General features: G+C 58.0%; 2 protein-coding genes across 2 annotated transcripts; one reads left to right on the forward strand and one right to left on the reverse strand.

Moving 5' to 3' along the window:
• Positions 1-505: 505 nt before the first annotated feature.
• THBD (thrombomodulin) lies at positions 506-4,225 on the forward strand. Its single transcript, XM_062203792.1, has one exon. The coding sequence runs from the start codon at positions 793-795 to the stop codon at positions 2,533-2,535; it is 1,743 nt and encodes a 580-aa protein (XP_062059776.1). The 5' UTR covers positions 506-792; the 3' UTR covers positions 2,536-4,225.
• An 8,406-nt stretch (positions 4,226-12,631) lies between these two features.
• On the reverse strand, positions 12,632-13,795 carry SSTR4 (somatostatin receptor 4). Its single transcript, XM_062202244.1, has one exon. The coding sequence runs from the start codon at positions 13,793-13,795 to the stop codon at positions 12,632-12,634; it is 1,164 nt and encodes a 387-aa protein (XP_062058228.1).
• Between the last annotated feature and the right edge of the window lie 512 nt (positions 13,796-14,307).

Here is a 14,307-nt window from a genome sequence, read left to right on the forward strand (position 1 = left end):
GCCTCAGGACGAAAACGGTTCCCCGAGGCGCCCCCTGGGGCCCACAGAGCCTCCCTGCGACCTCCGTCAGGGGTGCCAGAAGTTGGACACGCACAGCCCGGGACGGGTGCGCTCCGCGACTCGCCAGCCCCCAGGGGTGCATCTGCAGCGCAACAGCAACCTCGCGGCTTTCCCACGCTGCCAAGCCGCGCCTCCCTAGCCGGGAGCCCTGGCCCCGGGAGGCGGGCGAGGCCTGGCTCCCTCTCCTAGTGAACTCGGGTTGTCTTTGCGCAGGGCACCAGGTCCCCAGAACCGCGCAGGTCCCCGGCGCTCACGCCCCGCTCCCACGCCCATTGGAAGCAATCCAAGCTGGCCTGCAAGTCCACGTGAGCGTTCACGAAAACTAGCCAAAAGAACCGAAAGTTTGGGGAGGGGCCGCACGCGTCGGGGGCGGGCCCGCGGCCTCGGGGCTCCACCCGGGCTGGGTTTACTCATCCCCACGAGGTGATTCCAGGAGCGAGGGCGGGCGCAAGGCGTCCAGAGGACCCAGTAATCCGAGAATGCAGCATCAGCCCTTCCCACCAGGCACTTCCTTCCTTTTCCCGAACGTCCAGGGAGGGAGGGCCGCGCACTTATAAACTCGCGCCCCGGCGGCCGAGCGGCTTGTCAGAAGCAGCCGCGCCGGGGCCAGGGAAGCGCCTGTCTGGGACCGACCGCAGCGGCTGCCCCCAGCGCCCCTCCGCCCCGGCCCGGGCCCCGAAGCAACGCCCGCGCTTTCTCCGGCGGCGCCTGCGCGCGGTGCGCCCCGGCGGCATGCTCCGCGCCCTGCTCCTGCTGCTGGGCGCGCTGGCCCCGGCCGGTCTGGGGCTCCCGACGCACGCAGAGCCGCAGCCCGGAGGCAGCCAGTGCGTGGAGCACGACTGCTTCGCTCTGTTCCAGGGCCCCGCGACCTTTCTCGCCGCCGGCCAGACCTGCGAGCGCCTGGGGGGCCACCTGATGACCGTGCGCTCCTCGGTGGCCGCTGATGTCATCTCCTTGTTGCTGAGCGGCGACAGCCCACGCCTCTGGATTGGCCTGCAGCTCCCGCCCGGCTGCAGCCACCCCGGGGACCTCGGGCCCCTGCGCGGCTTCCAGTGGGTGACCGGAGACAACCGCACCAGCTACAGCAGGTGGGCGCGGCAGGACGGCGGTGGCGCGCCAGTGTGCGGCCCGCTGTGCGTCACCGTCTCGGCCGCGGGCGCCGCTGCCCCCGGCGAGCCGGCCTGGGAGGAGCTGCCGTGCGGCACTGAGGTCGACGGCTTCCTCTGCGAGTTCCACTTCGCGGCCTCCTGCAGGCCCCTGGTGGTGGAGGCCGGCGCCGCGGCGGCCACGACGCCGCACGTCTCCAGCACCTACAGCACGCCATTCGGGGCCCGCGGCGCCGACTTCCAGGCGCTGCCCGTGGGCAGCTCAGCCGCCGTGGCACCGCTCGGCGTGGAGCTGACCTGCTCCGCGCCGCCCGGGGCCGCCGAGGCGCGCTGGGGCCGGGAGGCCCCCGGAGCCTGGGACTGCAGCGTGGAGAACGGCGGCTGCGAGTTCGCGTGCAACGCGAGCGCGGGGGCTCCCCGTTGCCTGTGCCCGGACGGCGCCGCCCCGCAGGCCGACGGGCGCTCCTGCGCGCCCGCTGCGCCGCCCTCGTGCCAAGACCTGTGTGAGCACTTCTGCGTGCGCACCTCGGACGCGTCCGGCTCCTACATGTGCATGTGCGAGACCGGCTACCGGGTGGCAGCCGACGGGCACCACTGCGAGGACGTGGACGACTGCGCACTGGCGCCCAACCCGTGTCCGCAGCGCTGCGTCAACACGAAGGGTGGCTTCGAGTGCCACTGCTACCCCGGCTTCGACCTGGTGGACGGCGAGTGCGTGGAGCCCTTGGACCCGTGCTTCGGCACCAACTGCGAGTACCAATGCCAGCCGCTGGGCCAAAACGACTACCGCTGCATCTGCGCCGAGGGCTTTGCCCCGGTCCCGGAGGAGCCGCACCGCTGTCAGATGTTCTGCAACCAGACGACGTGCCCGGCCGACTGCGACCCCAACTACCCGAGCACCTGCCTGTGCCCTGAGGGCTACATCCTCGACGAGGGCTCGCTGTGCGCCGACATCGATGAATGCGACAACGGCTACTGCCAGGACGAGTGCCGAAACCTCCCCGGCAGCTACGAGTGCATTTGTGGGCCCGATTCACCCCTGGCCGGCCAGGTGAGCACTGAATGCTACCCCACGCAGGTGAACGGCGGCGACGGCGGCGACGACGGTGGCTCCGGAGAGCCTCCAGGCTCCGGGGCACCCGGCTCCACCCCGGCTCCGCCACCGGCCGCCGGGCGGGTGCACTCGGGCGTGGCCATCGGCATCTCCATCGCCAGTCTGTCCCTGGTCGTGGCGCTCCTGGCGCTCCTGTGCCACATGCGCAAGAAGCAGGGCTCGGGGCGCGCCGAGCTGGAGTACAAGTGCGCGTCCCCTGCCAAGGAGGTGGTCCTGCAGCAGGTGCGGACCGAGCGGACGCAGCCCAAGCCTTGAGGGGGAAGGGAGCCCCTCGCTCCGCCCCCGCGCGCGCTCCAGGCCTGCCGTTGGCGCGGCCCTGACTTCCCTCCGGAGCGCCACCCCACCGCCCCTGTCTGGCTCCCTGGGCTGGCGCCACACCTGCGGAAGAGCCTCTTCGCCCCCGCTGAGAATCTCGACGATTGCTTGTGTTGAGTTGGGCAGGTTGGGGGGGTCGTGAGGAGGCGAAGCCCCAGCCTTTGCCTAAAGGTCACTGACGCCCCACTCCCCAGCCCCGCCCAGCTGCGCTGCCTGGAGACACCCGGACTACAGGGGTCCCCCAATTCACCTACGCCGGGCGCGGGAGGGGTGAGCCAGACTGGGTGGTGACCTTCAGGGCGGACCTTGACCGCAAGGGCTAGTGATGACCAAGATATTTATTTTTGTAAAACGTATTTGGGGTCCCTTTTTCTACCTGTGTGTTTCCAATACTCGCTTTTCATCTCCCCCCTCCATCCTTGTTCCCCCCCACCCCCACCTTGGTGGCAGTTACACGGTCTTGGTGAACATTCCCCTCCCAGCTCCCGGGCTCTGGGCTCTCTTACATATAGAAAGCCAGGTGCCCCTTTGCCCTTGACTCTTGGTCCTCCTTTCGCCTCCCAGGACGTGAAGCCAAAGCACCCCAGTCTCCCCACCTGTGCGAAAATAGGTGGGCAGTTGCGTTTTGCTCCAGACTTGCTACTTTATTCCAAAGTTTCAGGCCTGCAGGACAAAGCAAGGAAGGAGAAAACGTGAGAAGAATTCGTTCCGTTAACCTTGCTGGGCTGGCCAAGAAATGAAACCCTAGCAGGGTTTTTTAGAACCAGTGAGCCTGAGTTCTGTGATTGTTATCTTTGTGATTTGGACTGAAAAAAAAAAAATGGTGATCGTTGTAAGTTTTTTTTACGCCGGTTTCTTTTGTAGTTATTATTAGTGCTTTTCGACAGTGTTAAAATGTTCCGGATGCGTTCTTTAGAATGACAGAAGAGAAGAAAAAAGCAGCTCCCCGGAGAGTTTTCAGCCGCATGATTCATCCTGGTTATCGGTTTGAGTCTCGCGGCTCTTGTCACTTGCTGGCCAAAATAAAACCGGTTTTGCTGGTTGTGGGGGATTTGGAAGCCTGAGATTGGAGCCCGGAGGATGCCTCATTAGGGCCCGTCCTTAGTGAGGCCCTTGGAGAATTGCTCCTGCTTCACTGGAATGTGGCCCCTGGACCAGAATGGAGCTAGTTAGAGATGCAGAGTGCTAGGCTCCACCCCCGGAATTCCTGGTCCCTCGGCATTGGAGCCAGGGCTGTCTGCAGGGTAAGCTGACAACTGGTGTGGCAGGGCTTCCAAGGTTCTGCAGCACGTTAACTGTGGGCCGGAAATCAGTAGCAGGCGAGTCCGGCCCTTTCTCAAGAAACTGAGGAATTGCATTGCTTAGCTTTGCCTTCCGCCAGAAAGGACTCGGTACACACCTGGAGCCTTTGCCGGCCAGGGTGGAGGAGAAGGCCGGTGGCTGGGCTGAGCTAGCCATGTGTGGAAATAATGTATGGTATAAGTGCATCTTATCAAACAAAGGTTTTCCTCTCCTATGTCATAAACTCAGCACATTTGTACATAGTTATTTATTTATTGGAGTTAAACTAGAACACAGGCAAAACCCTTGCTATGATGTCACTTGTACAAAATAAACAGATTTCAGCGTGCTCTTGGGTTCTGTGTCTCTGGTCAATGTCCCCTCGTCCAGGCCCCTCATTTGCTGTTGTTAAAAGGAAGACTCTGCAGCAGCGCCAAGGCCATCAGCCTGCACACCGCCTGGGGCAGGGGAGTACCTCCAACTGTCATAGAACTTTCCAAAAGAGATGATCTTTCATGGCAAGAGGATTTCTTGTTATCTCCATAGGCACAAACATTTGCTTTTTCCTGTGTAACCATAACAACTCCATGCGCCAGGCCTTGTTCTGTGTTTGGACAAATACGTGGCAGGATCATTGGTTGGGATGAATGAAGGAATGTATCTCAGCGGAGCTGTAGAACCACTGCTGTGTGTATGTCCCCTGCATATGGCTTAGCGGTCTCCAACTCATGTCAGATACCCAAACCCAGGGTGGTCAGGCAGAGTCTGTGGCTCAATTCAAGTGACAGTCAACGTCTCATCTAGAATTAAATCTGGCCATCTCTGTTGGAGATTGGGAGACTGTCATCCATCTTCAGATCCCTTGGGCCTTTTTTTTTTTTTTTTTTTCTGAAAAGGTAGAATTGGCTGACTTCTTTATATGCAGAGATATGAAAGTAGGGGCTGGCCTTATAGTGTAGCAGGTTAAGCTACTGCCTGCAAAGTTAGCATCCCCAGTGGGTAACCAGTTCGAGTCCTGGCTGTTCCACTTCCCATCCATCTCCCTGCTAGCTTGGACTTTGAAAAGCAGTAGAGGGTGGCCCAAGTGCTTGGGCCCCTGCTACCCACATGGGAGACCCAAATGAAGCTCCTGGATCCTGGCTTCAGCCTGGCCTAGCCCTCCTGACTGTTGCAGTCATCTAGGGAGTGAACCAGTGGATGGAAGACCTCTCCCTCCCTCCCTATCTTTCTCTCTCTGTTTCTCCCTCTCTCTCTCTCTCTGTAACTCTGCCATTCAAGTGAATACATAAATCTTTTTATTTATTTATTTATTTATTTATTTATTTATTTATTGACAGGCAGAGTGGACAGTGAGAGAGAGAGACAGAGAGAAAGGTCTTCCTTTTTGCCGTTGGTTCATCCTCCAATGGCCGCCGCGGCTGGCACGCTGTGGCTGGTGCACCGCGCTGATCCGAAGGCAGGAGCCATGTGCTTATCCTGGTCTCCCATGCGGGTGCAAGGCCCAAGCACTTGGGCCATCCTCCACTGCACTCCCGGGCCACAGCAGAGAGCTGGCCTGGAAGAGGGGCAACTGGGACAGAATCTGGCACCCTGACCAGGACTAGAACCCGGTGTGCCGGCGCTGCAAGGTGGAGGAGTAGCTTATTGAGCTACGGCGCCGGCCCGAATACTTAAATCTTTTAAAAAAAGGATGAAGTATTCATAAAGCAGACATGCAAAGAAACAGGAGTTTTGCCAAATACTCAGATATTTTTCTACATCTGGATAATTCTGAGCTTCTCTGTTTTAATCTGGGCAGTTATTGTCGTGAAGATGGACCATGGGTTTCAACATGCAGCCCAGATGAGGTCTACAGCATTAGCCTAGCAGGTGGGAGGAGGGGCTGTTATGAACTTTGTCCTGTGTCCTGTGGATCTGCTGCATCCAGCAGCACTCCCAGTAAGGAATGCGGTAATCTATGTGAAGGAAGATCCCACTGAGCAAGCCAACAGGTGCAGAGAAAAATATCCCAGGGGCAAGAGGGTAAGGGTCAGGCAGCTGAGTACGGTTCCAGCTTTTCCCTGGGGTGGGAGGGCTTACATGGCCACAGATACCACATGTACCCTTCTAAGGGGCGTGACAGGGTGTTAGCAGGGCCAGCGCACAAGGTTTGCAGGAGGACTGGAAGAGGTGAATGAGCAGTTTCTGGCACATAAAAGGTGTCCGCTTTATACTGCTCGCCTACACGCTTGAGGAATTAGCAGCTGCATAAGTGGCTAACGGTTCTGTTGGAAGCTTGACTTTTGAGAGCAAATTCAAGGTTGTGCAGAAAATTGGAAAGCGTGCTTTTAAGGCAAAGATGCAGTGACCCGGGGAAGGATGCTGTGAATCCTGGAGGGACCGTACTGATGGCACTGGGGTGTCGGTCACAGCCGGAGGGGGTCTGCCCCACACTGTCCTCTGTGCAGGGTGCCCAGACCTCCTGGGTGTCTTCCGGAGAAACCACAGAGAAGGGGGTGTCCCCCCTCCCCTCTTCCGCCCTCGACTCCAGGAAACCCTAAGCAGCCCAGGAAGCAGCCTGGCTTCCGGTCTCCAGCTGCAGGTGACACCTGCCTGTGATATCATGGCCGTGATAGGGCTTAAGGGTGGCAGAAGAGCCCTGGCTTCCAGCGTAAAGAACTCGTGTGGCTCTCGGGTGAAAAGAGAGCCCATGATTACATGCTCCATTCAAGGAGATCTGAGGTTAGGAAGAAGCAGAGAAACACATTTTTAGCAGGGTCACGGCTCGGCAGGGGGCAGCCAGCCTCCCTGGAAAAACACATCCCATGGCCTTTGCAGGCATTTCTTCCTGAAATAATACAGGCAACACCCAATCCTACTTTATTTCTGTTCCAGAATGAACGCCCTGGCTCAGCACTGTCTCTTTTTGTTTTGAGTGGGTCCTTCCTCCATTTTTTTATTTTTTTGTCAGCAGGTTCAGATGTAGGCAAACAACTGATTTCCTTTTGCAAGAGAAACCAAATATTGTTCTAACATTAGATTCTAACGGAATCCAATCCTTTTTTCAGCCTGTCGGGCAAAGTGCGTTTGCCCAAGACAAAAGAATCCTGTGGAGTGGGGGGAGCTCCAAAGTCATGGCCACTGGCAAGAGAAAGCAGACGGCAGGCAGGGGGCTGCAGGGGTCCCAGGAAAAAACACTTGAGATTCCAAGGTGGGCTCTTGGACAAGAATGGCACCCAGGCTGGGACCTCGACCCGCAAGAATCATGCTGTTAGAATTGGAAATGGAGAGGCTGGTGTTATCCTGCGAGGGAAACCCTATCCTATTCTGGAAGCTTCTGTGCATCCTTGACCCCCCCCCCCAATGGCTCCCTTGATTGAAGCTGCCCGCCCCTGCCCCTCACTGCAGTTAGCTAACCTGGATATTGCAGTCTTGCTTGATTGAGTGGAATCCAACCAACCTCCGTTCAGCCTGCGCCACTTCCACAACAGCCCCTCATTCCACCCCTTCCCCCTTCTCTCCCCCCGCCCCCCCCCCACCTTGACTCAGTTCCCCAGAAAACAGGAATCTCACCTTCCACACACTCATGCACTGTGGACCTCATCGTGAGAGCGTGCTTATGAACAGGTTTGTTGTGCAATGGTGACCGGGAACCCAAGCCGTCATGTGTTGTAATCCCTTAAGAGGATTTGACTCCTGTCTTTCTTCAGATGGTTTTGCCCTCTGCCTAACACATGGTCCTGCACTGTCTTTATCTGTTTTCTGTCGCCATAACTGAGCACCACAGACCGAGTCATTTGGGAGGGATCGAGACTTATTGGGTTCCCGGATCCGGTTGCGGGAAGTGCAAGAGCACGTTGGCTTCTGGTGTGGGCCCTCTTGCTATATCATAATAGACCAAGGCCATCAGGTGGTGAGACAAAGGTGCCTATTTGGGTTTCTCTTTTCTTGTGGAGCTGTCATCCTGGGATGCCACCCTCTTCCTAATTACCTCTCAAAGGCCCCACCTCTATTAGCATCTGAATTTGAGGATTAAGTTTCCAACCCAAGGACATTCAAACCACAGCAGGCAGAAGTCCAGCAGTGAAGTTAGGAGGAAAGTTTAGGTCGAGGAGGAGGGCGTGGGCTGAGTCCAGGCCTCTCTGCAGCTCTCCAGAACACGAGATGCTGCCATGATAAACACAAAGCTGAAATGGGGACAGCAGCACAGTCCCAGCGAGCCCCTCCCCAGAGGCTGTCCCTGCTGCTCCTGGGACAAAGACCCAAATCCTTAAGCTGGCTTACAAGGTATGGCTGGGGGACTCCTGCTCCTCTGTGGCGGCCAGCTGCCTCCCACTGACTTGGCGTCCTGTCCAGCCCATCTGGTTCACATTGGGCACTTTGGGGCCTCCTGCTGCAGGCCCTTTGCACATGCTGTTTCTGCTTCGTGGAGCCCTTCACACCCTGGGCCCCACCCCTCTCCTCTTCTCCTTAATTCCTGCCTGCTCTTTGTCACAAGGGCAGGTTCTATCTTGGGTCCTCTTGTAGAAACCAGATTTCTCACCCGTGTGGCTCTCACTCAGTTTAAAATCATACTCCCATGTCTGTGGTTATTTGGTGAATGCCTCTGTTTTGCCCCTAACCTACTAGCTCCATGAGGGCAGGGCCTTGGCTGGGTGTCCTGAAGCCAACAGAAGTAGGGGGTGAGGGGATCCTTTGTGGGAATACAGCCACCTGCATGCAGACCCCCAGCTTGGGGAGTGGTGCTGACAGAGTCAGCCAACTCAGCCATTCTGGCCCCAGAACATTGAGGCCATGCTGTGGTTGACTTAGGGGACCACAGCATGGGGAGTGGGGGTCTTCCACAGCCTCCCACCTGTCAGAGAGGAACTCACCACCAGTGAATGAGTAGACCCTGAGGCAGCACAGACAAAACATGCCCCATGTGGTTACCTTTCTCATCAGCCTGTCATAGCTCAGAAAATGCCAGGGATGGGATTTTCTAATCAAGGAGAAGTGAGAGAGTATAGGTGAGCATGAAAGGAGTGTTCTTGTCTCTACTCAAAGATAGGCAAGAGGGGTGGTGCTGTGGCGTCATGGGCTAAGCCTTCACCTGTGGCATTGGCATCCCATATGGGCGCCAGTTGGAGTCCCAACTGTTCCTCTTCTGATCCAGTTCTCTGCTATGGCCTGGGAAAACAGTGGAAGTTGGCCAAAGTCCTTGGGCCCCTGCACCCATATGGGAGACCCAGAAGAAGCTCCTGGCTCCTGCCTTCAGATTGACTCAGCTCCGGCCATTGTGGTCATCTGGGGAGTGAACCAGCAGATGGAGGACCTCTCTCTCTCTCTCTCTCTCTCTCTCTCTCTGCTTCTGCCTCTCTGTGGCTCTGTCTTTCAAATAAATAAATAATTTTTTTAAAAAAAAAAGGCCATTTCAACAGGAGAAGCCACTTCTCTGGTGGACTGCAGTATGCCTGGAGGCAGAAACTGTTTTCACTTATGTTGAAGTCAAAAGCCCAGATACCTTCCCAGCCATCCAGGTGCAGTCCACTGCTGGCCTCCTAGGCAAGTGGAGTGTATAAGCAGCCCGCTGGTTCTTGACTGTAGGGCCCTGTTGCTTTGATTCGCTACATTCTTGCTGCACACGAACCACAGTGCTTGACACAACAAGATTCTCGGGTTGATGGCCACTAAAGCAGGTAGCGCTGCTGCTGGGTTCTAAACGTATCCCAGAAAAATGCTTGGGAGGCTTTGCCCCCCACCCCCTTGCCCCGGTGGTGGTTAAGCCTTGAGAATGGACCAGGCTATGCCACTGAAGAATAGGACAGTGATCTGGGCTCCCCTAGTCTCCTCTCCGCTTCATGTTCCATTACCACAAGGTCAAGAGCAGTGCTGGGGAAAACACTGGGCATAGAAGAATGCCTCTCGCTCACCTTCTCTGTTAGCAACAGGGCTTAGACCTGGAAAGAACTCAAGACTTAGCAGCTTCCTCTGAGCAGACTTCTTGCAGGAAACTGGGGCTTCTAGGGTTAAATCACTGCTCCCCAAACCAGGCTGAAGCTGAGGTCCCCCTGCCACCCACCATGATACCTTCTGTCCCCTGATACCTTCTGTCTCTGCGCTGCCTCTCCTCCAACCATCACGAACTAAGTTAAAAGCTTGCACTTTTAAAACCATGCATGCATTATTCAGTGCTAATCTGAGCAGATTTGCCAAGATTCCTGGCAGGTGCGAATGGGAGGTCTTGGGAGGCTGAAGAGAGAGGACTCTACGCCCTACCCAAGCTGTGGCTGAGGTCCTGCACCCGTGGTTCACTGTGATCATAGCCAGAGCTGGGAAGCCCTCACCTCACTGCTGTCTTCCTGGGTTCTCCTCGAAGCTCAATTTGGCCTCATTTTCTGTGTGTCTGTCCCACCAGGCACTGCCGGGCACTGGGTAATAAAAAGCCACAGCTGACTGTGAAAGGTTACCCATAAACATAGGGACCCCCCTACTCTGGGTGCCAACATCACACTGGAAAGAACCAACAGATTAGGCAAAGTTGATGTTTGTATGTGTGTGCACGTTTGCACGTGTGTGCATTGCATGTGTATATGCACACGTGTGTGCACGCATGTGTTGGGGTGATCAAAAGATTCTGGACACACTGGGTCAGTGCTGACCACCACTCTCAGATCTTTCTTCTGGCTGGCCACTGGGTAAGGATCCCACAGCTGTGTGCCCAAAGACGATCAAGGCAAAGCCTCCTTTTCTTTTCTCATTTTTTTCAGGAAGGAATTGGAATCCACAGCTGTACAGGGACTCCCAGGGGTCCCCATAGGCTGGTCCAGGGTTGGGTCACTGGCCAAGGTCAGTACATAGTACCAGAGTTCAGCTGCCCTGTTTCCTACATGCCAGGTAGATGCTCCCATCACGGCAAACTCTGGCTCTGGTCCAGATTCTTCAGGGAGGGGCTGCATTCTGCTTCTTCCTGGCTCAAGTGGAAGAAGAACATCTCCTCCGGCCCAGCGCTGCCCCCTCTGGCCCTGGCCAGATCTCCATTAGCCTTCCAGCAGCCCTTGCCCCATGCCCACCCACCCTGGAGCCTCTGCCGGCTGTCCCAGCAGTCTGAAAGCCAAATCTGTAGGGCTGACAGGTGCAGAGTGATCTCTCTTGAAACCCCTCTGCCAGGAAACCAGGGGAACCACAAAGCTGACCACTTGGAAGGGCAGAGAGGCCTGCTTTTTGCTTCCCTGCCTCTTCCCTCCAGATAACATCAGGACTGGGGCGGCCCAGCCCAGTACCCATCTTTTGCTATGCTGTGCCCAGCAGAGCCTCCTCCACAGCACCGCACAGCATGTGTAGTCACACATTTTCACTCCGGCTGTCAACATGAGTAGCACAAGCCTCTCCCTCGCCCCCTCCTCTGCTTTCCATGGGCAACAGAATGAAAGCACCTACCTCTTGAGCTGACATTTTCCTTTGGGAAAAGGTCATTTACGCTTTGCTTAACACAGGCCGAAAGTTATGGCCTCCATGCTAATATCTATATCCAGCTGGCTTACATGGAATGTTGACATTTTGAAAGAGTGGGTGGAGGCCAGCGCTGTGGTGCAGCAGGTTAAATCCTCCACCTGTGGTGCCGGCATCCCATATGGGCACCAGTTTGAGTCCTGGCTGCTCCACTTCTGACCCAGCTCTCTGCTATGGCTTGGGAAAGCAGTGGAAGATGGTCCAAGTCCTTGGGCTCCTGCACCCATGTGGGAGACGTGGAAGAAGCTCCTGGCTCCTGGTTTAGGATCAACTCAGCTCTGACTGTTGTGGTCATTTGGGGAGTAGATCAGCAGAGGGAAGACCTCTCTCTCTCTCTGGCTCTACTTCTCCCTGTAACTCTGCTTTTCAAATAAATAAAATAAATCTTAAAAAACAAATTAAAAAAGCATGGGTGATGGGGCTGCCTCTTCTCTCTTATTTCCATTGATGCACACTCGCTGTCTTCTGCACCTCCTGGAGGCACTCCCACTCACCACCATGGCATAAACGGAAACCTCGGTGAGAGGTCATGTCCCCACACCCAAGAATCAGGGGCAAAAAAAAAAATCATCACATCATAGGAGCCTGGTGACATTTTGTCCTCTCTGCTTTTTTATTACAGACCTGGTTAAATGCTTGCAACAAACCCCACACCCTATCTCTCCAAATCTTCAACCAACTCCAGGGAAGCCTAAAGGGACCCATGACAAGCCAGGAAGACACTGGCAATGACAGGCAAGTGTTTGGCCTTGGGGGATGGGTGGGGTGTTGGGAATAAAGCCTCTGCCCCAGGCTGCTCAGAGAAATTTCACTTAGCAACAAGAGCCTAGGAACAGAACTGAAGGGAGTGAGCTCTGAGGCATCTCCTTCCTCCCTCTCTCTCCATACCCACTGCACTCTCACCACCAGGCTGAGAGTCTGCAGATAGAGCAAGGGCACTGCCTTCACCATCCCGGCCCGGGGGCTACCCCCAAGCTATCCCTACAAGTCACACAGACAGGTGGCCGTCTCCCTCCAGTCACCTTTTTCTTCCCAGTCCACAGCTGCAGAGCGATCCACCCCCTGGCTCAGTTCCCTAGGGGAGTGTTACCCTCACCGAGGTGTCCTGGAAGCTAGGGTCCCAGAAAGGAGCATAGTCTTGATGCTGCAGGTTGCTGGCCTAGAGATGATGCTCCGGTGGCGACAGGTGCTGCTCCTTAGGGGGACATCCAGGAGGTGCCACTTGCGGGACTGAGAGATGGTACAGACCCTGGGGAGGTGGCCGCTGGTGGGAGGAGGAAGAACTTCAGAAGGTGGTGATTCCGGTGAGCGGGACCGGCTTGCGGTTGGGTTCCGGCTGCGCCGGCTCCTGCTGGCAGGGCAGCGGCGGGCAGATGCACCCTGCCCCGCCTCTGCTCTTGAGAGCCGTGGCGTAGTAGTCCAGGGGCTCCTCCTCGGCGCCGCCGGCGGCATCCAGGAGGCAGCAGCGCAGGCAGAGGACCCGCTGGAAGGAGCGGCGGAAGTTGTCGGAGAGGAAGCCGTAGAGAATGGGGTTGGCGCAGCTGTTGGCGTAGCTGAGGATGAGCGACACGTGGTTGACGGTGGCATCGAGGCTGCTCACGAACAGGTTCAGCAGCTGCACCACGTAGAAAGGCATCCAGCAGAGCACGAAGACGGCCACCACCATGAGCACTAGCCTGGTGATCTTCTTCTCCGAGCGCCTGCGCTGCTGCCAGCCGGCGCGCAGGGCCACGGCGCGCATCTTGCCCACGATGAGCAGGTAGCAGAGGCCGATGGCCAGCACCGGCAGCAAGAAGCCAAGCAGGAAGGTGTAGACCACGAAGACCGCAGACCAGGCTGGGTGCGGCCAATGCAGGTTGCAGGCCACAGCGCGGCCGCCGCGCACTGGCCTGGTGTCGGCGAAGATGGCGATAGGCAGTGTGACCAGCAGGGCGGCCAGCCACACGCCCGCGTTGACCAGCTTGGCCACGCGGGGCCGCCGGTAGGTGGCGGCGCGCAGCGGGTGCACCACAGCCACGTAGCGGTCCACGCTGAGCACGGTGAGGCAGAAGACGCTGGTGAACATGTTGAGGCCGTCCACGCTGAGCACGGCCCGGCACAGCGCCGCGCCGAAGGGCCAGTGGCGCAGCGCGGCCGCCGACGCCACGAAGGGCACGCTGAGCATGAACAGCTCATCGGCCACGGCCAGGTTGAGCAGGTAGATGTTGGTGGCCGTCTTCATCTTGGCGTAGCGGAGGATCACGAAGATGACCAGCGCGTTGCCCACCAGGCCCACCAGGCACACCAGCGCGTAGATGCATTGGATGGCGATGGTGCCCACTGTCCCGGCGCCGTCGGGCCCCGCCGCCCCCTCCTCCTCCAGTGGGGCGCGGCTGCCGTTGGCCGGGGGCGGCCAGGCCGTCTCCAGCACTTCCTCGGCCCCAGGGGGAAGCGTCGGGGGCGCGCTCATGCTTAGGGTAGCCTGCCCCGGCGGGCGGCTCGCGGCGCAGCAAGCGCGGGCGGCGGGGCCAGGGTCTCGCGCGCACACGCGCGACTCCGCCTGCACAGCAGCGGTTGGCTCCGCCCGGGGCGCCCACCGATCCCCTCCGCACCCCGGGGCGCTCTCTGGCCCCGCCCGTTTTCCCACCGGTTCGCCGCTCCCCCGCCTCCCAGGTCTCCAGCCTTGCCCCCCGGATCCCCGCCAACCTCCTAGTCTCGGATGCTGTCTTCCCCAGCCCTCGGCGGTGCGCTGGGCTGCGGTGCGCTCCGCTGCGATGCGCTCCCGGACCTGGCGGCGCGGAGCTGGCTGGCGTGGGTAGCGAGGCGCGCGGGATCAGAGCGGCATCATCCCGGGTGCGCGCCGCTCTTTGCTCCACGCTTGACACCCCACCCCCGCCCCTGCAGTTGTCGAGGCCACGGATCCAGTCCTGAAGCCCGCTTTTAGAAAGGCGGGACCTTGGCGAACTACGGGTCTGGGCTGGG

Source organism: Lepus europaeus, chromosome 10 (assembly GCF_033115175.1).
Source record: "Lepus europaeus isolate LE1 chromosome 10, mLepTim1.pri, whole genome shotgun sequence".
Taxonomy (NCBI): domain Eukaryota; kingdom Metazoa; phylum Chordata; class Mammalia; order Lagomorpha; family Leporidae; genus Lepus; species Lepus europaeus.